Source organism: Carettochelys insculpta, chromosome 1 (assembly GCF_033958435.1).
Source record: "Carettochelys insculpta isolate YL-2023 chromosome 1, ASM3395843v1, whole genome shotgun sequence".
NCBI classification, from domain to species: Eukaryota; Metazoa; Chordata; order Testudines; family Carettochelyidae; genus Carettochelys; species Carettochelys insculpta.
Genome location: NC_134137.1, coordinates 316,307,283 through 316,329,070, shown reverse-complemented (window position 1 = coordinate 316,329,070; position 21,788 = coordinate 316,307,283). Strand labels below are relative to the sequence as shown.

Here is a 21,788-nt window from a genome sequence, read left to right as displayed (position 1 = left end):
TAACATGCTGTTCTGAGGGGCACAGAAGCACAGCTAGCAAACCTGTACCTGTGCAAAACCCTATAGCTATACCCACCCCGAACCCATTTGAGGCATGCAGAATAAAGCCGTACCCAAACCGCTTGCTCCAGAGAGCTTGGAGACTGGTGTGGAGCTGACCCGTGTGGAGGGGAATGCCATGGAGGGTCCTGACGTGGAGGTGACCACCGCGGAGGGGCCCAGTTCCAGGTCTATAGTGAAGAGCTCAGGGCTATCCAGAACAACTTCCTCTGTCCCCTGCTCATTGCTCCCTTCCTCCTCTCTATTGTCCTCTTCCTCTGGTCCATGCTGCTGCTCTGTGCTCAATGTGGAATCCATACCAGATCCTCCACAAGTATCATAATTCAGTTTGGGCTCTGTGGTGGAGTCATTCTCCATACGCACATGGAGCTGTTGATATTAGCATCAGATCCGTGGAGCTGCCCCTGACTGCTGGTTGGCTTCCTGGACTTTTTGATAGGCCTGCTAGAGTTCTTTCACCTTCACCCAGCACTGCATAGTGTCCTGGGAGTAACCCTGAGCAGTCTTCTCGTGTGCCATCATGGATAGCTGTGCTTATCTTGGCCACCCAAAGCCTCTTCGCCACCGATTGTTCTCCCCAAATGGCAATGAAATCCAGAATCTCCTTGTGGGTCCAAGGTGGGCTCTCTTGTGAGCCCGAAAAGTGCTAGTCAGATCACTATCCTGAGTGGTCATGATTGCAGTACAGAGCTACCAATAATTGCTACCTATGCAGTGTGATGGCTACTGATGTGATGCAACGCGATGGGCAAAGGGATTTTTTCCATAACAGATGCCTTTTTATGTGCAGGGCTGGGCTGCTAAATTCCAATTCAAATGTTCAAATTCAAATTCAAATTCAATCCAAACTTCGCGGGCTTACTTTGACCTTCTTCCTGCACACCTGACAGCAGTGCACAATGAAGAGGCCATACTTGGAGGGTCACCATGGAGCTTTGGGGTATACATACGGGACACTTCTGGAGGCTAACAAATTCCAGTGCCACAGTTCGGAGATTTTTACAGGTGTGGACAGCTGGACCACACGTGCTGCAGAGTGAGTCTCCTTCACGCTCTTTTAGTCATGTGCTGAGTCCAGTTCCTGGAAGCTACCCCAGAACCTGAAAGATATAGAAGATTAAAACTCCAGATCAGGGAGAAACACCCATGGAGACACATCTCAAAGAACAATTGTTACTGCACAAAGGTGAGTAACTGCTCTTTCTTCTTCAAGTGGACCCTATGGGTGCTCCATATCTGGTGACTGAGTAGCAGTAACCCCCTCAGGAAAGAAGACATGGAGCAAGGTACCGGAGTTATTGCTTGTCAGCCACCAAAAACACAGCTGTTGAAAGCAGAGCATTCCCTGCCAGCTGGTGATGAATAGCGTAGCGTCTAACGAAAGTGTTGTGTGATGACCATGTTGCTGCCTGGCAGATGTCACTTAATGATGCAGCTTTGAAGGAGGCCATGGAAGCTGCCATTGCTCTTGTGGAATGGGTTTTAAGTTGGGTAGGTAACGGTATATGACAGAGAGTAGCAAGTGGTGATACAAGAAGTGATGAGGTTGGAGAGCCTTTCGAGGATATGGCTTCTCCTTTGGAGTGGTTGGCAACTGATACTGTTAACCTGCCCATCTTACGGAACGCTTGGGTTCTATCAATGTAGAATGCCAAAGCCCTTCATACAGCCAGTGAGTGTAATCTTGCCTCGTGAGCAGATGCCTGACGCTTCATGTAAAGCAAGGGCAGGATCATAGGCTCATTGATCTGAAATTGAGATGAGACCCTAGGGATGAATAACTGGTGAAATCCGAGTACCACCCCTTCCTTATTGAAGGTGGTAAGAGGCGGAATAGCCATCAAAACTGCCATCTCGCTGAGATGTAATAGCTAAAAGGAACTGTTTTCATAGTGAGGTACTTAAGGAGGTAGTGGGTAAAGGTTCAAATGGGGTTCGGAGAGAGACTGCAGGACCAACTCTAGGCTCCAAGACAGAGGAATAGGTCAATGAGGAGGATACAGGCTGGCCAGACCTCTGAGAAAATGTCTGGTGACTGGATGGGCAAACACCAACTCATCATCAATGGTATGCCTGAATGTTGATATTGCTGCGAGGTGCACCTTTAAAAGATGCCAGTGCCAATCCCATTTGTTTAAGGTGTAGGAGGTAGTCAAGGATGACGTGTATGGGAACCTCCAAGGGAGCTAGGCCTTTTGAGGAGCAGCTGGTTGCGAACCTCTTCCACTTGGACAGGTAAGTATTGCGAGTAATAGATCTACTATGCATCAGTACCTGTTTGACTTGTTCAGAACAGTATTGCTCAGGAGGTGTTGATCCAACTATCAGCCAAACTGTGAGGTGAAGATTGTGTGGTTGGGGGTGCAGCAGCGATTGGGGGTTTTGACTGAGATCTGGTAACTTGGGAAGTAGGTAAGGAGAATACAGAGACATCCACCTTAGGAACGGGAAACAGTGCTGTCTGGCCCATGCTGGAGCTATCAGGATCAGCCTGGCTCTGTCCATATTGGCCTTCTCTAGGACCCATGGTACGAGAGGCATGGGGGGAAAGTATAGAGTCGAGGACCACTGCAACTGATTATGAAGGCATCTTCCAGGAAGCCTGGGCCCAGTTCCACCCTAGAACAATAATGAAGGCATTTTCTGTTTTCGAAGGTGGCAAAGAGGCTGATGCAGGGACGGCCCCACCTGTGGAAAACAAGCTGGAGAACATTGGTGCAGAGCTCCTACTCGTGGTCTGGTGGGAACTGCCTGCTTAAAAGTCTGCTGTGGTATTGTTGGCCCCTGGTAAGTATGAAGTCACTAATATTAGATTGTTGTGTATATACCAATTCCAAAGGTGAACTGCTTCTGTGCAAAGGGAGGGAGATCTTGCCCCTCCTTGACGATTGGTATAGTCCATGGTGGCAACATTGTCCATAAATATTCTGATTGTAGACAGCGAAAGTGAAGCCTAGCATGCTGAACCACATATGTGGTGGCAGCCATGTGACCCACAATTGTAGAAGACTATGATTTAAATTGTCGGGCTGTGGCTCACGACATCGATAAGGGGCTGAATGGCATGGAAACTCTGGAGGGGCAGATAGGCCCTGGCTGTGATCGAGTCGAATCAAGATCCTATGAATTCAGTTTGCGTTGGTTCAGTAACTGACTTCTGTTCATTTATGATGAGGCCAAGCGATAGAAGGGGTGTGCTCTGTGACAAGAATCATAATGTGTGTCCATGTGTGAACAACCTTTTGGAAGGCAATCATCCAAATAAGGGAAATATGATGCTCCAATGGCAAAGGTACACTACCACCACCACAAGAGTCTTGGAGAACACTCTGGTGGAAGTTGAAAGACTGAAAGGTAAGACTCTGTATTGAAAGTGGTCATTGCCCACCATAGAGCAGAGGAAACATCTGTGAGCAGGCTGAATGGTGATGTGAAATAGGCATCTTGTAGGTCGAGGGCTGCAAATCAACCGCCATTGTCTAACGCAGGAATGATGGAAGTGAGAGTGACCATATTGAACAGTTGTCTGTATTGGTTCAGAGCTTGTATGTCTAGTATCAATCTCCACACACCACTCTTCTTCCTGGTCAGGAAATAATGAGAATAAAATCCTCTTCCTCTGGGCTCTTCTGGTACCTGTTCCACAGTCCCTATGGAAAGGAGGTGATCCAGCTCCTCCCTTAAAACAATCTTGTGAGAGGGGTCCCTGAAGAAGGATGGAGTGGGAGGGATGGTAGGAGGAATGGAGAGGAGGGGGATGGTATATCTTGACGCAATTATTTCCAGGACCCAACGATCCAATGTGATCTCTGCCCAGCAGTCATAAAATGGGTGAAGACGGTGATGGAACATGGGTGTGGAGAGTGGTGAGACAATAGCAACGGTTGGGCAGCCCTCAACCAACCCGCCAAACCTTCTGTCTTGCAGTTTGGGCCAGCTGGTAATAGGTTGATTGTTTACGGTATCATTGTCTCTGCCTATTGCAATTGTGATTGAAACCCTTCTGTTGACATTATGGGCAATGGAAGGAGTAATCATCTCTCCTCTGGAAGGGGTGGTATGCTCTTTGACAATATGGTGGTGTGTACATACCCACTGTATGTAAAGTCCTTCGAGAGTCCTTACTTGAGTGGAGGACGTCATCATCTGTGGTCACAGCAAACAGCTTAATTTTATCATAAGACACATCTTCAACTTCATTTTGCAGTTCTTTCGGCACACCTGAAGACTGTAACCAGGATGCACAACTCATAACGATTGCTGTTGCCGTGGAACACGCTACAGTATCAGCAATGCCCAAAGCAATCTGAACCCCGGTTCCAGAAGCAACATAACCCTCATGTATGATGGAGTGTAGTATCGGTTAGTTCTTTGACTCAGCGGGTTAACAATCAATTTTGTGTAGTGGCTGAAATTGTGATTCGACAAACGGGCTGCATATTTAGCCATTCTGAGTAGGAGAGTGGAGAATGAATAAACCCTCCTGCTGAACAAATCTAGTCTCATTGCCTCTTTATCAGATATAGAAGCTCTGTACTGTGGTGTTTTTGCCCTCTGTTGAACCGTTTCTACGACTAAGGAGTTGGGTTGAGGATGGTTGAAAAAAATTCCATGCCCTTGGATGGGACGAAATACTTTTAATCCATCCTCTTATTGGTGGATGGGGCTGAAGCTGGGGTCTGTGACATATCCGCAGACTCTGTTATGACAGCATCCAAAGTTACTTGAATCTTTGAAGAGGTGTCAGGTCTTAGATGTTTCAAAAGGCAGTGCTGCATTGTTGCACCTCTGCAACCTGAATGTCCTGCCTCGCTGCTACTCTTTTAAACAGTTTTTGGAACTGCTTTAAATCATCAAGTGGTGAAAGATCACCTGGAACACTGCCTCGTGTATGGAGGAGGATGACACATCTGTGGGCGAAGCCTGTGGTGGCTTGTCCTTGAGTTCTGGAATCTGGCTCTCCTCTGGCTCAGATGGGGTGGGGATGTTGTAGGCCGAGCTTCAGTTGTCCCCATAGAATGGGTGGAATGCCTAGGGGACCAACCAACAGAGGACCGCTCTAGGGACCTAGCGGAACAGCACCAGTTGTCATGAAAGTAGTGACGGTCATAAGGGTGATGATGTGAACGATGGTAACAATACCTGCCAGGTGATGAGTACCTAGTGGTATATTGGCAGTCCCTGCCGTGATGGTGCAGACAGCAGATAGCACAGGACAATCTGGAGGAGGGTGGCAGAGACAATGATACATGTTGTGAGTGACAAAAGTCTTGGTCAGGCTGATCTACAAACAGTGAGGGTAACCTGTGGGAAGAAGGAGGAACGGACGGGGGGTTGTTGAGGGAACAATGAACATATTGAACACGGAGATGGAGAGCACTCAGGAGAAAAGGTCAGCAGTGCTGTCGCTTTGAAGTGGACTTGTGTGGTTTCAGAGGAGAAGGGTTTCATAGCGGTATTGGGTGTTGTGCTACCAATGTTACATTTGGTTCTGATGAGTATCCTGCCAGTGCCAGGAGTACTGGTGCGGAAGGTCATGTCACGGGCACCGACAGTTTTGTTGGTTCCAGCACTCTTGTCAGTGCCAATGCTTTGGAAGGTGCTGTAGGCTGCACCATGGGTGCCTGGTTGGGTCTCTGTTCTGTCCTGGATTTTTCAGATGGAAGTGTAGCCAAAGGCTTTTTGGATTTTGGCCGCTTTTCCAGGGAGCTGGTCGTGGCAGTGCCACTATCCTCTGTGCTGCCCATCCTGCCTCTAGATAATGCAGGCAAGGATCGAGTGGGTGAAGATCTCACCTTTTAATGAGACGCCATATCAGGAGAGGAGGCCTGTGCTTTAGAAGGTAGGCATTGTCTGGCCAGGAGGCTGAACCACTTTATCTAAGATGCTCATTCTTAGGTGCACCTCCCTATCTTTTCGAGCTCTGGCCATGAGCTTTAAACAGTGGGGATGCTTTTGTGGTATGTATGTATCTCTCACCCAAACAGTGGAGGCATCTTGAACGTCCAACCGAGGCAGGCATAGCCTGAGGCACATATCACATTTCTTAAAACCAGATGACCCCAGCATGAATAAAACGATTAACCTCAACAAAACACATTTTAAAAAAAAAAGAACCACTAAAACCACTAAGTAAACAACTAACTACTAACGCTAGCAACAATGAATAACAAAAGAACGATTAACAGGTATTTAACTACTATTCAACACGCCTGATGAGAGAACACACAAGCTCCAGCTGCAGCCACGGACAGTTGGAGGAACTGGATTCAGCTGCACTGTGCACATGACTAAAAAAGCCAGAAAGGAGCCTCATGCTGCCACACGTGAGGTCTGGCCATCCACAGCTGTAAAAGTCTCCGAACTGCAGCGCCGGAGCAAGTCCAATGCCAGACATGGAGCACCCACAGGGACCACTCGAAGAAGAAGTGACATTTAGCTGTTTGGGACATTTACCACATTGCTAGATAATATGATGCTGTGAAGAGAAATGTTGACCAGGAAGAGGAGAAAAAGCCAAGAAAATGGCAATTATTGATGCAATGGGTCACAACCAAACTTTTCACCTCTTGTTCTCACTCAATTTGTCCAGCTGTTGGAACACCACTCTGGGCATGCGCTATGAGTCTCTAGTTTTAAGAGCATAATATAATCGGTTAAGTAAACACATAATGAGCAATGGTATGGGAGTCCCACATTCAGAAACCCAATATAGCTTCATGGCTCCTGCACCAGGTGACTCCACTGAAGAAGAGATACTCAGAACCTGTCGGAGCAAGGTGGTCAACTTACCTGCTCTTCTGCACTCCCTAGGAACAAAGCCTCTTGTCTACTGGTTTGGTGCTGTAGCACGTCTTCTGCTAAATTTCTCAGGGGAATTTAGCTTTAGTGGGATGGGAAAAAAAGAACCCAGGCCAAGATATTGCAGCCTTCTGTCTACCCCATCAGTGGCGTGACAGACACCACAAATCCAGGGGCAAAGTGGGAAGGGGACCCAGCTCTGTGCCCTGGAAGAGGGAGGGCCAAGGAAAGCCAGCCCTCAGCATCCGGGCTGTGGCAATAGGCCCCTCTCTCTTATCCCCTCACAGCAGCACGCACCCAGAGCAGCGATGCAATTATGTTTAAGGGTCCTGGAGGCAACTGCCCCTTTTGCTCATTCCTGTCAGTGGGCCTGATTCCTGTACAGTCAGCAGTCCTGGTTTTTAAACACGTATTTGGTAAATCCCATTTTGAGCGTCTTCAATCTGCATACCTACCTGTAAAGCTACAGAAGAACTTAAAAGAAAGGGTTTGTTTAACTTCACATTGCTCTCTGGGGAAAAAAAATTATAAAAAATGATAAAAATCATTCTTGCCGTAGCAGGGGAACTATAATTGTTACGGAAGAGCACAAACCTGTGGGGATCATCAGGGTCACAGTTTCGTAGAAAGTTTGTGAGAGCTTCTGCCACTTCCTCATTTAATAATACATCCCACAGTCCATCAGTGGCTAAGATCAGCACGTCCTCTGGTCCGTGGTCATACTGCAGAAGATTGTAGACTCTCACCTAAAACCAAAAAAAACAAAAACAAAAACAAAAACCCAAGAGCCATTCACTTGCACAAAAGAGCAAATATTCTAATTCTCATGAAAATCTGCTGATGCTGGTCTTGAGTTAGCAACTTAAGCTGTGGCATTAACGTAAGCCCCACATGTAGCACTTTCACTGTCCCCACAAGCAGGGCAATCTCTATGGACCTGGCAACTTCTCTTAGGCCCTGAATGAAGAGAACACACCCTACTGCCAGATGTTGCTTAAGTGTTAACCTGAATAGGAAAAAACTCGAGTGTTCTTGAATTGGGGCCCTAATGCATTTATGCAGTGCTGACAGTGTGATCAAAGCAGTCAAACTGATTCCTTTCCCTTCTCCTCTTGCAGCCCTACTCTATACTTTGGCTATTCTCCATCATTGGTATAGCTGGTCAAATTAGAATTTAATAATTTATTTGATGAATTTTTAATAACTTTTTTTTCCCACTATTAGCCCGGAATCCATTAACTATGCCCAATAAATTGCACATGTTCTGAAATCCTTAGTACAAGAATTTGCTACCTAGTGTTTTCTGTAGCCTTGATCCAACAAAGAACATGCTTAACTATAAGCATGTGAGTGGTTCCATGAAGTGAAAGGAGCATATTCTTAAGTGATTGGTTGGACTGGGACCAATTTGAAGGACCCATATAAAATGTTAGTGGAAAAAAGATTCTGCTGTACTCTGCTATTTCCCTAAAACAGTGGTGGGCAAATGGTGATTTGTCAGGGTAAGTAGCTGGTCGGCTGCCAGACAGTTTGTTTACCTTGAACCTGCAGGAACAGCCACCCACAAATCCCATTGACTGTGGTTTGCTGTTCCTGGCCAATGGAAGCTGTGGGCAGCCATACCTGTGGACTCAAGGTAAAACACCTGTCTGGCGGCCCACCAGCACCTTACTCTGATGAATCATTTGCAGCTCGTAGGTAGCCCACCACTGTCCTAAAATGCTCATTGTTTTCCTACTTAAGACTGCAGGCATACAGCCTTGAACTGAACTGACTTCTCAGTCTGGTTCCTGATGCTGAAGAGTCTGACATCCTGTGTTTAAAGCGGCCTCCCGTAACCCCTTCCCTGACTGAGCTGTCCAAACTGTGGAATCAGGGAGTTAACTGAGTTAACAAGCAAAGGCCACTGAAAGTTTTTCAAATAAGTCTTTTGTTGGATATAAGTCTTCTTCCAGCCTGTCCCGCATTCCAACTGTCAAACTGCCTGTCCCTTTAATTCCCTAAACTAAAGCTTGGGATCCTCAGGAATCGCTCACAGGGCACTTTCATTACCCCAACAATGACAGTAATTTGAAATACATGTGACAGCCCTGGCAAGGTAGAGAAGAAGGAACAATGATGGTCATTAGAATTTGGAATAGTGCACCTGGTCATACATGCAGCTTTATCCTTGTGCTTCAATAGTGGTAACCAAGCTCCACAAATTTGACACGTAGCTGGCACAGCGAGAGGATGGGGAGTTATTTCATTCTCTTGGCAAACACTCATGAGGAACCAAGGAGCAGGAAATGCACATAAAATGCTTAGACCTTTCAGTGTAATTGTGATTTGATGGGATTGTAACCAATACAGGAGAAACAATCATGCTGCTCTGAGTGCTAATCCTCTCTATTTTCCCCTTTTGCTCTAAAGGTAGAGAGGGTTATTTGTAAAATGTATCACTTGTCTTATTATTTAAGCTCTAGCTGAGTGAGGACACTTGCGACAAGCCCAAAAAAGTCAATCTAAAAAACACTCTTCATCTCTTTACCTCCTGATTCAAGTCTATAAGTGTAACCCTTCTGTTAACGCCAGATGCCTGCCAGAAGGGCCGGGTTCAACTCTTGTGGGGTTTTCCTATCAAGGATACAACCAACCAGCTCGAGTCCCCACCCAGTGGCCTGGGACAATTTCACCCCCGTGCTGGGTGCCTGTAAGGCGGTTCTCCCCCCCGCTCGCAAGCACAGAGTCTGAGATAGAAATGGCTTGTTTAATGACCGCAACCTACCCCAAGGTTACAGCTACAGATGCAGTATATCTCAGCACAGAAGAGACAAAACCCCTTTTACCCAGATACCATCCCCATATGCAGTAGAACCCAGTCTCTTGCTGGGGCTCTTGGCCCTTTTCCACACACACACAGTTACAGGGTGTACCCTCTGCAGTGCAGTCCCAAACTCAAAGCCCACAGATACATCACCAGGGCAATACTAGCTGTCCACTTGTCTGTAGCCTCCCCTTGCTGTCACCAGCCATCTGCCAGTCGCTGTCATCTGCCGCCGCTCCTACCGGCCGCCCGCCGTCGTCTACCGCCGCTCCTACCAGCCGCCCGCCGGTCGCCGTCGTCTACCGCCGCCGCCGCTCCTACCGGCCGCCCGCCGTCGTCTACCGCCGCTCCTACAGGCCACCCGCTGGTCCTGCTGTTGTCCGCCGGTCCTAACCCCACTGCTTAGGACTGCCCTAAGGCAGAACCCAGTGATTTCAGCTCTTGGTATCTCTAGTGTGGGGTTTCACAAACACCCTAGTATCCAGCTCTATCTTTTAACAGGTGGGGAGGGTTAGTCAAGCCAGGCTTATAGCTATATGGCCAAGACATAGGCAGGGCCAAGGCACTCAGCAAGCTGGCTCAACCAGTACCCCTACCCTTTTTTCTCACAATGCTTTAAACCAGGGAGCCCTGTGTAATCAATGTCTTACACAGCTAAGGCGACTGCCCTGTCCCCCACAACAACCCAGAGCATTGGTGAGATCTCACAACTCCCGCATTAAGTGTCAGCTTAAATTGTGATTTTACAACTACATGTTTACAATAGACCAAATCTCATGCCTTACTTGCTACCCATTAGGCTTTGCCTGAAAAGGTATCACACATGCACACCTTTTGCATTCTTATGCAGATGACCTCTGGGAGACTCATTCCTCCCAGCCTTCAGCAGCACTGCATTCCTTCTGCCACATTCCCTACATTCTCCCCACAGCCGAGAATTGGACGTCCCGGCAAAACACTGTTTCGATTATAACATCCACATGAATTCCCCTCTAATGGCCTGAGAAAGCTCACTATGGCTTCTACAAGTCTGTGTTCCAGATGTATTACATCCTCCCCAACTACTCCAGGTGCCTCATAAGTTAGTCTGTTTATGGGCTTTATGGCTCTATCTCGCCTATTGAGGACGGGGATAACAGGGGCAGGGTCCTCCACTGGCAGCAGGGGCAAGGGGCATCCACCCGGGGACTCCCCCTCCACCCGCGTTGGTCCTTGTGCCTTTTGCTCACAGACTGGGATATCCTGGACAAAAATGTCTCCGTCAGCTAATGGGGGTGTATCTGCACATGCCTGGTTCTCCTCCAAACTGTCGGCAGTTGGGGCAGGTTCATCATCCCAGACTAGTCTTGTTGTGGAAGGAGGGTCCCCAGGCCGGGGCCTAAACACTTCTGATCTGGGATTCAGTGCCAAAGGTGTTGCCCTTTCCCCAGGTTCCTGCAATAGACTCTGGGATCTGGTTCCCACTCTAGGGTGTTCCATGGGAATCTCATTCTCTTCAGAATCACTCTCGAAGGTGCTGTATAAGGGAAGATCATCTCCACTGCACCCACTGCCTGTGTTGGGTAATGGATGTGACCTTGCACCTGGTCGTATGTCATAGTCCATCTCTGCAGATGCACCAACCAACTCTCCCACAGGCAGTAGGAGGTTCCTATGTACGGTCTTCATTGGCCCTGATCCGCTCTCAGGTTTAATCTTGTAAACAGATAGGTCCTTAAGTCTTTCCACCACCAGGTAGGGTGTTGCCTTCCATCTATCGGCAATCTTGTGTTTACCAGCAACCCCTAGATTCCGCAGGAGAACTCGGTCCCCAGGTTGGAGCTCCTGAGGGCGCACTCTTGCATCATACCGGTGTTTGTTACGATCTGTGTTCCTGCGGGCAGCTGCCGTAGCCAAACGGTAGGCATCCCGCAGCTTTTCCTTTAGTCGGGAAACATACTGCAAATGTGTCTCATAGCGTTCCCCATCCCCTGACACCCCGAAACACAAGTCTATTGGTAGTCTGGGCTCTCGTCCAAACATTAGCAAATACGGGGTGGTTCCCGTAGCATCATTCTTTGTGGCATTGTAGGCATGCACCAAAAAAGCAACATGCTGACTCCAGGCCGCTTTCTGCTCCGGGCGCAATGTCCCCAGCATATCCAATAAGGTTCGGTTAAACCATTCTGGCTGAGGGTCCCCTTGCGGGTGGTAAGGGGTTGTCCTGGATTTCTTTATTCCTGCCACTCTTAGCACCTCCTTTAAGAGTTGACTTTCAAAGTCTCGCCCTTGGTCAGAGTGTATCCGAGTTGGGAGTCCAAACACTGAGAAGTACTTTTCCCACAATACCCGTGCCACAGTGGTGGCTCTCTGGTCCCGTGTGGGGTAGGCCTGAGCGTATTGGGTAAAGTGATCAGTTACCACTAAGATGTTTCCAATATTCTTCCTATCCAGCTCCAGAGACAAGAAGTCAATGCATACCAGTTCCAAGGGTTTGCTGGTCATGATGCTCTGCAGATAGGCTGCTCTAGTGGGCAGAGTTTTACATTGAACACATCGAGCACAAGTCTCACATTTCCTGCATACATCCTCAGCCATCCGGGGCCAATAGAACCTATTACGGAGAAGCTCAAGTGTTCTTTCCATACCCAAATGTCCGAAATCATCATGCAGAGCCCTCATGGCCAGAACCCTGTACTCGGTCGGTAGTACCAGTTGTGTTCGTCGATTTTGCAATGGATCTACGGTGACCCGGTGCAGCACGCCTTGTATCAGTCTCAGGTTTGTTCCACTCCCTTAGTAGTATTTTACTTCCCGGAGTGGAGGGAACAATGGTTCGAGGGTCTTGCCCCTCTCTTTTTGCGAGTAGGGTGTCACGGATGTCGGCATCTTGCAACTGGGCTTTTTGCCAGTCCGCTGCATTGAGCCTAGGCAATGGCGATTGATCCAACGCAATATAGTTCACAGAGGCCGACGGCACACTCTCGGGTGGTAAACCTAGAGTTTCAGCAATGCAACTCTCAGGGGCCTGGGGCTTGTGATAACTTCCATTGCAAATGGCTCTTACTCCATCTAGAGGAATCTCAGCAATCTCTGGTGGCTGTGGGTGTCGTGACAATGCATCGGCGTCAATGTTGCTTCTGCCCAATCGGTACTGTAGGCTGAACTCGTAGCTGGCCACGGCATCCACCTATCTCTGCCCAGTGGGATCCAGCTTAGCACTTGTCAATACATATGTCAATGGATGTTGTCTGTCCATACTTGGAACTTAGCACCATATAGGTAGTCACGAAACTTCTCAGTGATGGCCCACTTCAAGGCCAAGAACTCCAGCTTGTGGATCGGGTAACGGGTCTCACTGTCAGACAGTCCTCGGCTAGCAAAGGCCACAGGCCTATGTTTGCCATCCATGTCTTGGTATAACACCGCCCCTAACCCTTCCAAACTGGCATCCGTATGCAAGATAAAGGGTTTGTTTGGGTCAGCAAACACGAGGACTGGAGCATGAGTTAGGCAGTTAATGATCTCTCGGAAAGCTCTCTCACACCTCTCATCCCATTGTGATCCAAAAGGCTCTAGAGGGCCACGGCACTTCTGCCCTGGCAGTCTTGAGGGCCCGCCCTTACCCTTGGTCTTAGCCTTGCTCTTGTTGAGCGGGTATCCACGAGTGAGATCATTCAAAGGCTTGATAATGGACGCATAATGTTCCACAAATCTACGGTAATATCCACTAAATCCAAGAAAGGTTTTAAGCTCTCGGTAATTGTTGGGACGTGGCCATGTGACCAGTGCCTCTATTTTGTCTGGATCAGTACTCACACCTCCCTGGGACACAATGTGACCCACATACTTCACCGATGTTCTACAAAACTGGCATTTGTCAATAGAAAGTTTCAACCCATAGGCCTCCAACTGGTCGAGGACCTTAAGAAGTCTTTCTTCATGCTCCTCCAATGTTCTTCCAAATACGATCAGGTCATCCAAGTAAACCAAGACTTGCAGTAGGTTCATGTCTCCTACAACTTTCTCCATAAGACGCTGGAATGTGGCTGGTGCCCCGGAAATCCCTTGCGGCATGCGTTCGAACTGGTAGAACCCTAATGGGAAGATGAAGGCTGTCTTCTCTTTATCTTCTTTCCCCAAAGGAATCTGATAGTATCCACTTCGAAGGTCTAAAACTGAGAACCACTGGCTTCCTAGCAGGCAGTCTAAGGCATCTTGGATCCGAGGCATAGTGTACTGGTCAGTCACCATATGGCTGTTTAAGGTGCGGTAATCAATACACATCCGGATTTTTCCATTCTTTTTACGGACCACAACAATGGGTGAAGCATATGGGCTGCGGGACTCTGTAATGATGCCATCCTCTGCCAGCTCTTGAAGATGCTGTTGCACATCTTCCATCTCAGAAAGGGCGATCTTCCTAGATCTCTCCCGGAAGGGTCGAGAATCATGCAGCCTGATGTTATGTTCAACCCCTTTTGCACATCCCACATCCCACTCATGCAGTGAGAATACCTTTGTTCTCTTGCAAAGCTTTTCCCTTAACCGCGTCTTCCATTCCTCAGACAGTGGTGAATCTCCAAAGTCGAATTTTTCTGGATCTATCGTTGGGGCCGGAGTACCACACTGGGGCTTTACCACTGCATCGGGCTCAAAAAGGTCTGCTATCTTTTGCCCTCGCTTTACAATGATATCACGACTCGTCTCATTAGCGATTAGTATAGTCACCTCTTCCTGGGCTTCAGCGGGTAAGGCTATAACTCCACTGGGAACCAGCACTCCTTCAGGAAGGCCTCCATCAGCTGGTTGCTCTACCATAGCTAGAGTCCCTCCGCTGCTCTTTAGCCAGGTACTCCTAGTGAGCACCTCTTGCTCTGTCCTTGCAGGCACTACTATGGGAGTTGTGCCCGCATACCTCAGGGTACCCATTGGTAGTTCAGGCAACTCCTGTTTAGAATCCTCAAATTTTTTGTAGGCTTCAGCACAAAGTGCATGAATCATCAGGGTGCTCAGGTATTGGTCCCCGGCCCATCGTCTGCAATATTCTGCCAGTACTTTAAAGAGACTGGAGTTGGTCCCTATGAGCACCGACACGTCAGAGATCCCCTTGGGGTCAGGGCATATTAAGGCAACTGTGTCCACCTCCTCTCTTACCCCCGCCACATCTTCTGGGAACTCTAGGTGCACGATGATATACCCCGCATAGGGGTATTCATTCAGGCTGAGTCCACACAGGCCGAGACCTGCCAATGGCTGGATAGGCAGGTGCCCAAGCCTTTGTTGATAGAATGACTGGAATATGATCGTCACTTGAGACCCTGTATCAAGGACGGCTGTACATTCCACCCCTTCTATTTTCACATTGACTTCTGCTCTAGGTCCTATTAGTCCTCGTGGGAAAGCCGTGGGTCTGTCTCTTCTAGGGGACCCCTCGCTTCCCAAGGGTGTGGGCGGCTCCTTTCCCAGACCCTGTAGCCGTTTCCCGACTTTTCCCAGGTGGCCCTCAGCTTTTGCTACACCAGTGTTGGATTTTCCTTATTTTGACATCTTGCTGCAGTGTGTCCTTCCTGACCACAGTTGTAGCAGAAGAAGGATCCTATACTTGGCCGGCCTGCAGAAGTAGCTGTCCTGAGCTCAGTCTTATGGACCGCTGCTGCTAGCTGTCCACTACTCCCTGGTGCCCGGGCTGAACCTACAGTACCCCTCAGTTCGTCCACCTGCACCATCAGGTCTTGCACTCTTTGGGCAAGCTCCTCTCCACCATTCACCATCAATGTTTTGGGGAGTTGCGAGGGGGCCGTGCTGCCATGCTTGGATGGTTGAGTGTCCCCGCTCTCACTGGTGGCCTGCCTTTCTTCCTCTTCTCGGATCTCTTTAATCAATCGCGAATAGCTGGGTGGGGCCGCCAGTCGTTCCCTTAACTGAAGGTGGAATAGGATTGGGTGCTGGTTTTGCGCTCCCTCACAATTTGGGACACTCGAGTTCGATCCATTTGCTCCGCTGTGATGGCTCCATGCAAGACAACTCTCTGCAGTAGTTTCTCCAACCTCTGAACATAGGTTGATAACTTTTCGCCTCTCTGTTGTCTGGCGCTCAAGAATTTGCAATAAACTTCCTCCGAATCTTCAGTCCTCCCAAAGGCATGATTGAGAGCTTCTAAGCAGTCATTTGCACTAGCCTCCGGATTACCCAGCTTCAACGTGCGAATGACATCCAGCGCGGGACCCCGGAGACTCTCTATCAGTCGCCTTCTCTTCTCAGCTTCAGGTACTGCCCACTCTCGGAGCATTTCAGTGGTATGTTCTAACCAGGGCTCAAACGCTTCTTCCCCCGGTATTGGGACCGCACCACCCGAACATAAGCGTAACTTACGGTATGAACTAGATTCATGATGAGGTTGCAGGACCTTCTCCAATGCTTGTCCCAAAGCTTTGGCCCATACATCCATAGAAGGGCCAGGGGCCGATGGTTCAGCACTCAGTAGACTTGACACGTCAGCCATGGTCTTTCCTTCCTGTGCCAAAAAGGCTGTCATCTTCTCCTCAAATACAGCATGTGAAGTGGGGCCTGTTGCAAAGGCCTTGGCGATCACAACTTTCAAAGTGCCAGTGGGACTCTTTATCTCACTTGGGATCTGCAAAGAGTCCACAGCTACTGGCAATTCACATAGCACCACAAGTGCTTTGTTGTCTACTTGAGGTCTACGCCCCCGTATGTGACACCTCGTTAGAGAATCAATGGCTTTTGTTAGAAGGGCCTCAATCGGGCCATCTTCCATACCCTCAGGTATCCCTAAAACTAATAGACAATTTCTAGGGTCAATACTCAACTCCTCACACCACTCTTCTAGCATACGGCCAGCCATGGTATAAACTCTAACTTATCCTGCAACAACTGCTTCTTACAATGTTATCTATATTATATAATGTGTGCTTGCGAGGGGTACTACCCAGCAAAAGACATCCCGGACGAGCCCCCACTTATGTAACCGTTCTGTTAACGCCAGATGCCTGCCAGAAGGGCCGGGTTCAACTCTTGTGGGGTTTTCCTATCAAGGATACAACCAACCGGCTCGAGCCCCCACCCAGTGGCCTGGGACAATTTCACCCCCGTGCTGGGTGCCTGTAAGGCGGTTCTCCCCCCCGCTCGCAAGCACAGAGTCTGAGATAGAAATGGCTTGTTTAATGACCGTAACCTACCCCAAGGTTACAGCCACAGATGCAGTATATCTCAGCACAGAAGAGACAAAACCCCTTTTACCCAGATACCATCCCCATATGCAGTAGAACCCAGTCTCTTGCTGGGGCTCTTGGCCCTTTTCCAAACACACACAGTTACAGGGTGTACCCTCTGCGGTGCAGTCCCAAACTCAAAGCCCACAGATACATCACCAGGGCAATACTAGCTGTCCACTTGTCTGTAGCCTCCCCTTGCTGTCACCAGCCATCTGCCAGTCGCTGAAGTCTGCCGCCGCTCCTACCGGCCGCCCGCCGTTGTCTACCGCTGCTCCTACCAGCCGCCCGCCAGTCGCCGTCATCTACCACCGCCGCCGCTCCTACCGGCCACCCGCTGGTCCTGCTGTTGTCCGCCAGTCCTAACCCCACTGCTTGGGACTGCCCTAAGGCAGAACCCAGTGATTTCAGCTCTGTGTGGCCTCAGCTGCCACTCTGTGATTTCAGCTCTTGGTATCTCTAGTGTGGGGTTTCACAAACACCCTAGTATCCAGCTCTATCTTTTAACAGGTGGGGAGGGTTAGTCAAGCCAGGCTTATAGCTATATGGCCAAGACATAGGCAGGGCCAAGGCGCTCAGCAAGCTGGCTCAACCAGTACCCCTACCCTTTTTTCTCACAATGCTTTAAACCAGGGAGCCCTGTGTAATCAATGTCTTACACAGCTAAGGCAACTGCCCTGTCCCCCACAACAACCCAGAGCATTGGTGAGATCTCACAACTCCTGCATTAAGTGTCAGCTTAAATTGTGATTTTACAACTACATGTTTACAATAGACCAAATCTCATGGCTTACTTGCTATCCATTAGGCTTTGCCTAAAAAGGTATCACACATGCACACCTTTTGCATTCTTATACAGATGACCTCTGGGAGACTCATTCTTCCCAGCCTTCAGCAGCACTGCATTCCTTCTGCCACATTCCCTACATAAGGAACAGAACTCCACAGCAGCAAATTTAACCTAGGGAGACAATGTGTTACAGGTACACCTCTGTGCTGATTTACTGGGGACGTGAGTGTTTGCAGCCCACAACACGAGAACCTTGGATCATTAGTGCAAAATGTATCAACTCGTGCTTTTTGTTTGTTCAAGTCATCAGCTCAGCTCCCAGCGTACTAGCCAAGATGCATGTCAGCACACAAAAATACCAGCACTCCTAGAGGCCAGCTACTTTTATACAGAATGTAAGATACTTCCATGTTAAATATTATCCACTGAGTAGTGAAGCACTCAGAATCTAAATCACTGAGGCTGAGTCAACACTAGCCCAAAACTCTGAAATGGCCATGCAAATGGCCGTTTCGAAGTTTACTAATGAAGTGCTGCAATACATATTCAGTGCCTCATTAGAATGCCAGCAGCTGCGGCTCTTTGAAATTGACGTGGCTCACGGCCGCACGGCTCGTCCAGACGGGGCTCCATTTCGAAACGACCCCGACAACTTTGAAATCCCCTTATTCCTATCTGCTGTTAGGAATAAGGGGATTTTGAAGTTGCTAAGGTCCTTTCGAAATGGAGCCCCGTCTGGACGAGCCGCGTGGCGGGGAGCCACGTCAATTTCAAAGTGCCACGGACGCTGGCATTCTAATGAGGTGCTGAATATGTATTTCAGCGCTTCATTAGTGAACTTCGAAATGGCCATGCAAATGGCCATTTCGAAGTTTTGGGCTAGTGTAGACACAGCTTGAGTGAATCTAAACCTTCAGACTTTTCTAAAATCCATATCTGCACCATCTCACTCACCTAGATAAAGAAAGTTCAAATTATGAGCATCAGATCTCCTTCTGCTAGCATGAGGTCCAGATCTTGCTCACATTAAAGTCAATAGCATATCTTCCACATATATCTTTGAGAGCTACTTCCCTACATGGAACAACGTTGCAGCCTATGGCTGCTGCTTTAAGGCAGTAAAATCCTGTCACAGCTATAGCTGATGCAGCAAGTGAAGGGCCCAGAATGCATATTCACTGAGAAGTGAATATTTTGATAAGGGGACATTACTAGTTTGGGAACTAGTGACTTATTTCTTATGAGGAAAGAGTAGGGCGTGACATGTTCAATCCTGATAAGAGATGGCAAGGAGATGGATACTGACAGACACCTAACGATGGATAGTAGCTAAGGGGGATGGGCAGTGCCCTGAACAAAGAACTTGCATTGGTCATTATAACTTGGAAGACAGGATACTGAACTAGATGGACTATTGGCGTGCAGTTCAAGGAAAAATGACAAACAGAAGTTATGGAAGGAGATTAGATTAGTTTTCAGATATGTCTCTTTAAGGCAAAGAATGATCATCACACCCAGTTGTCTATTTACTATAATAATACAGTCACCTGTATATACTTTCCAGACCTTTGTAGATTGTTGATAGCCTACCTTTCTTATTACTTCCTATGCCACGCCCCAGTGATGTTACCTTGTTACAAAGTAAAGTATTTAAGGGTGTCCACAATATGTCTGTTTTCCTTGTTTTCTGAAATGCATCTGCAGTTGGCTAGGGAGCACTAATAGAAATGAGTTGACGTAAAGCTGTTCAGAGAATCACAGTATTTCAGAGATTGGCTGGCTTGCCCATATGCATTTCCAGTTAGCAGAGTTGTTCCAGTTTTCATATTTAATACTATCATCTTGTATTAGTTATTTGCAATTATACAAAGGCATAGCTTGACACCAGCAGTCTAACGTGGCACATGTATGGCATTAAACACATTTTATGTGGCTGAGAGCCATTTATCAACTCCATCTCATAAGCCATTTTTCTCAAACCCCTGGACTATCCCGATTGCTGCCCTTCCCTCAATAACTCAGGCAATTCAGCAGCTATGGGATTTAAATATTATGACTGTGACACAAATATCTCAAATGTGCATGCACTTCAAGTGGATACAGAACTCTCCAGCTCACACAGATGTAGATGGCTGGCTAGATCACCAAGCAACCTGGACAAAAGCCATTTTCCCCATCCAGACAAATTCTTGGTATAGCTTCCACTCCTGCAACTACCCCTGCTCACTTTATGCATTCAGGAAACCCTCCATACACTTTCCACAGTCAGGAAAGATGGACAAGTTGAGAGCTCTTTCAGATGTGTTTCAAAGATGGACAATTTGACAGCTACTTTGACAGCCCATACCATAACCTCCTATCTAAAACTAGGGATGTTTAAAGCCAGCAACAAAACAGCAGCACCACTCCTGTACAGCCAGCCACCCAGGGAAGCACAGGTCTAGATGAATAATACTATGACTAAGATTTAGCAGTGGACACACTGTGCTCAAGAGCACAGTTATGCACTCTATCTGGATATGGATTGTGCACTCTGTTATTAAGCAAAGCTCTTAATGTGTGCTGGGGAAATACTCCAGCACCAAACCATGGATCGGTGACAACAAGGATGAGTCAGGTTTGTGTTTACATCTCCACTATATACCATACATACATAACCCCAACTATACCTACAAAATGATGGGTTCTAAATTAGTGGTTATTTCAGGAAGAGATCTTGCGAGTTACTGTGGATAGCGCTCAGAAAACATTTACTCAGTGTGCAGCCACAGTCAAAAAAGGCTGACAATGTTGGCAATCATTAAGGAGAGGGCCACTAATAAGATAAAGTCCCTTATTACCTCTATATGAATCCATGGTACGTCTGCATCTTGAATACTGTGTGCAGAGGTGATCTCAAAAAAGAAATATTGGAAATGAAAAAAATAAGTTCAGAAAAGACCAACAAAAATGATTAGTGGTATAGAAATGGGTCCAGGTGAGGAGAGATTTAAGAGACTTTGCCCAAGGATGCTGTGAAAGCCAAGTCTATAACAGTGTTCAAAAAAGAGCTACATACATTAATGAGGATTGGCCCATCAATGGCTAGGATGGGCAGGAATGGTGTCCCTAGCCTCTGTATGCCAGAAGCTGGGAATAGGCAACAGGAGATGGATCAAACCTGTTCTGTTCTTTCCTCTGGGGCACCTGGTATTGGCCACTGTATCTTGGAAGGCAGGATACTGGGCTAGATAGACCATAAGTCACTGAGCCAGTATGGCTGTTCTCATGTATTTACTGCCAAAAGGCCATAGCAGGCTTGTGAAAGAACCGCATCTAATCTGGCTTGAAAAATACTCATAGCAAACTGACTCATGAGCCTGCAGCCACCTGAGATGCTCCTGAACCAGCCTGGCCCAATAGAATTCAAACCATCTGAGGAAACACTTTACACTTAGCTGCAGCTGCAGTTACAATCCACCAGCATGTCTACTTCAGAAAACTAAATCCTTTCCTAATTGTATTTGTTCCTGGAACACACAGCATTATCCAGCACAGTTTCATTGGCAAACATGGAAATCTCTTTCAATACCATACTCCAAGTAATTTATATGTAAATAATGAAAAGCTGATCCCAACACTATTCCCTGCAGCACTCACCAATTAACCTCTTTTTTAGCTTTTTACTGCTACCTTTTGTTTCCTGCCCTTTAGCCAATTTCCAGCATGCTTTGCCAACTTTCCACTTACTCCATGGCTCCATCATTTATATTCACCTACAAGGTAGAACATTTTCTCAAATGCTTTCTGAGAAATCCAAGCACTGTGTAAGACCATTTACTGATTTTTTTTTTTGTTTTTTCCCTGAACCTTAGCCTAAAAGAATTTCATTCTAGTCAGCTGTGACCTGCTGGTCCTGAAATCACCTGGATTCTGCTTAATCAAAACAGTCCCACCCCAAATATTTGACTAATTTGTTCCTTGAACGCTACAGTTCTAACACTTTCTCCCAAACACTGGTATCCATCAAAGACTGTGTGGTTTCCTTTTACATACTGTGAAGTCTTCGGAAGGCTCATTGAACACCTTTTATAAGGAAAGGTTTTTCAGTTCTCCACCTTCACTCTCAGTCAGGCAA

General features: G+C 47.6%; 1 protein-coding gene across 1 annotated transcript in view; it reads right to left on the bottom strand.

The window, feature by feature from the left end:
- PPM1H (protein phosphatase, Mg2+/Mn2+ dependent 1H) overlaps window positions 1–21,788 on the bottom strand; it is a 228,018-nt gene that overhangs the window by 19,650 nt on the left and 186,580 nt on the right. Inside the window, exon 9 of the mRNA XM_075013741.1 lies at window positions 7,456–7,607. Coding sequence (XP_074869842.1) covers window positions 7,456–7,607 — 152 coding nt within the window. The remainder of the gene's footprint in view (window positions 1–7,455; window positions 7,608–21,788) is intronic.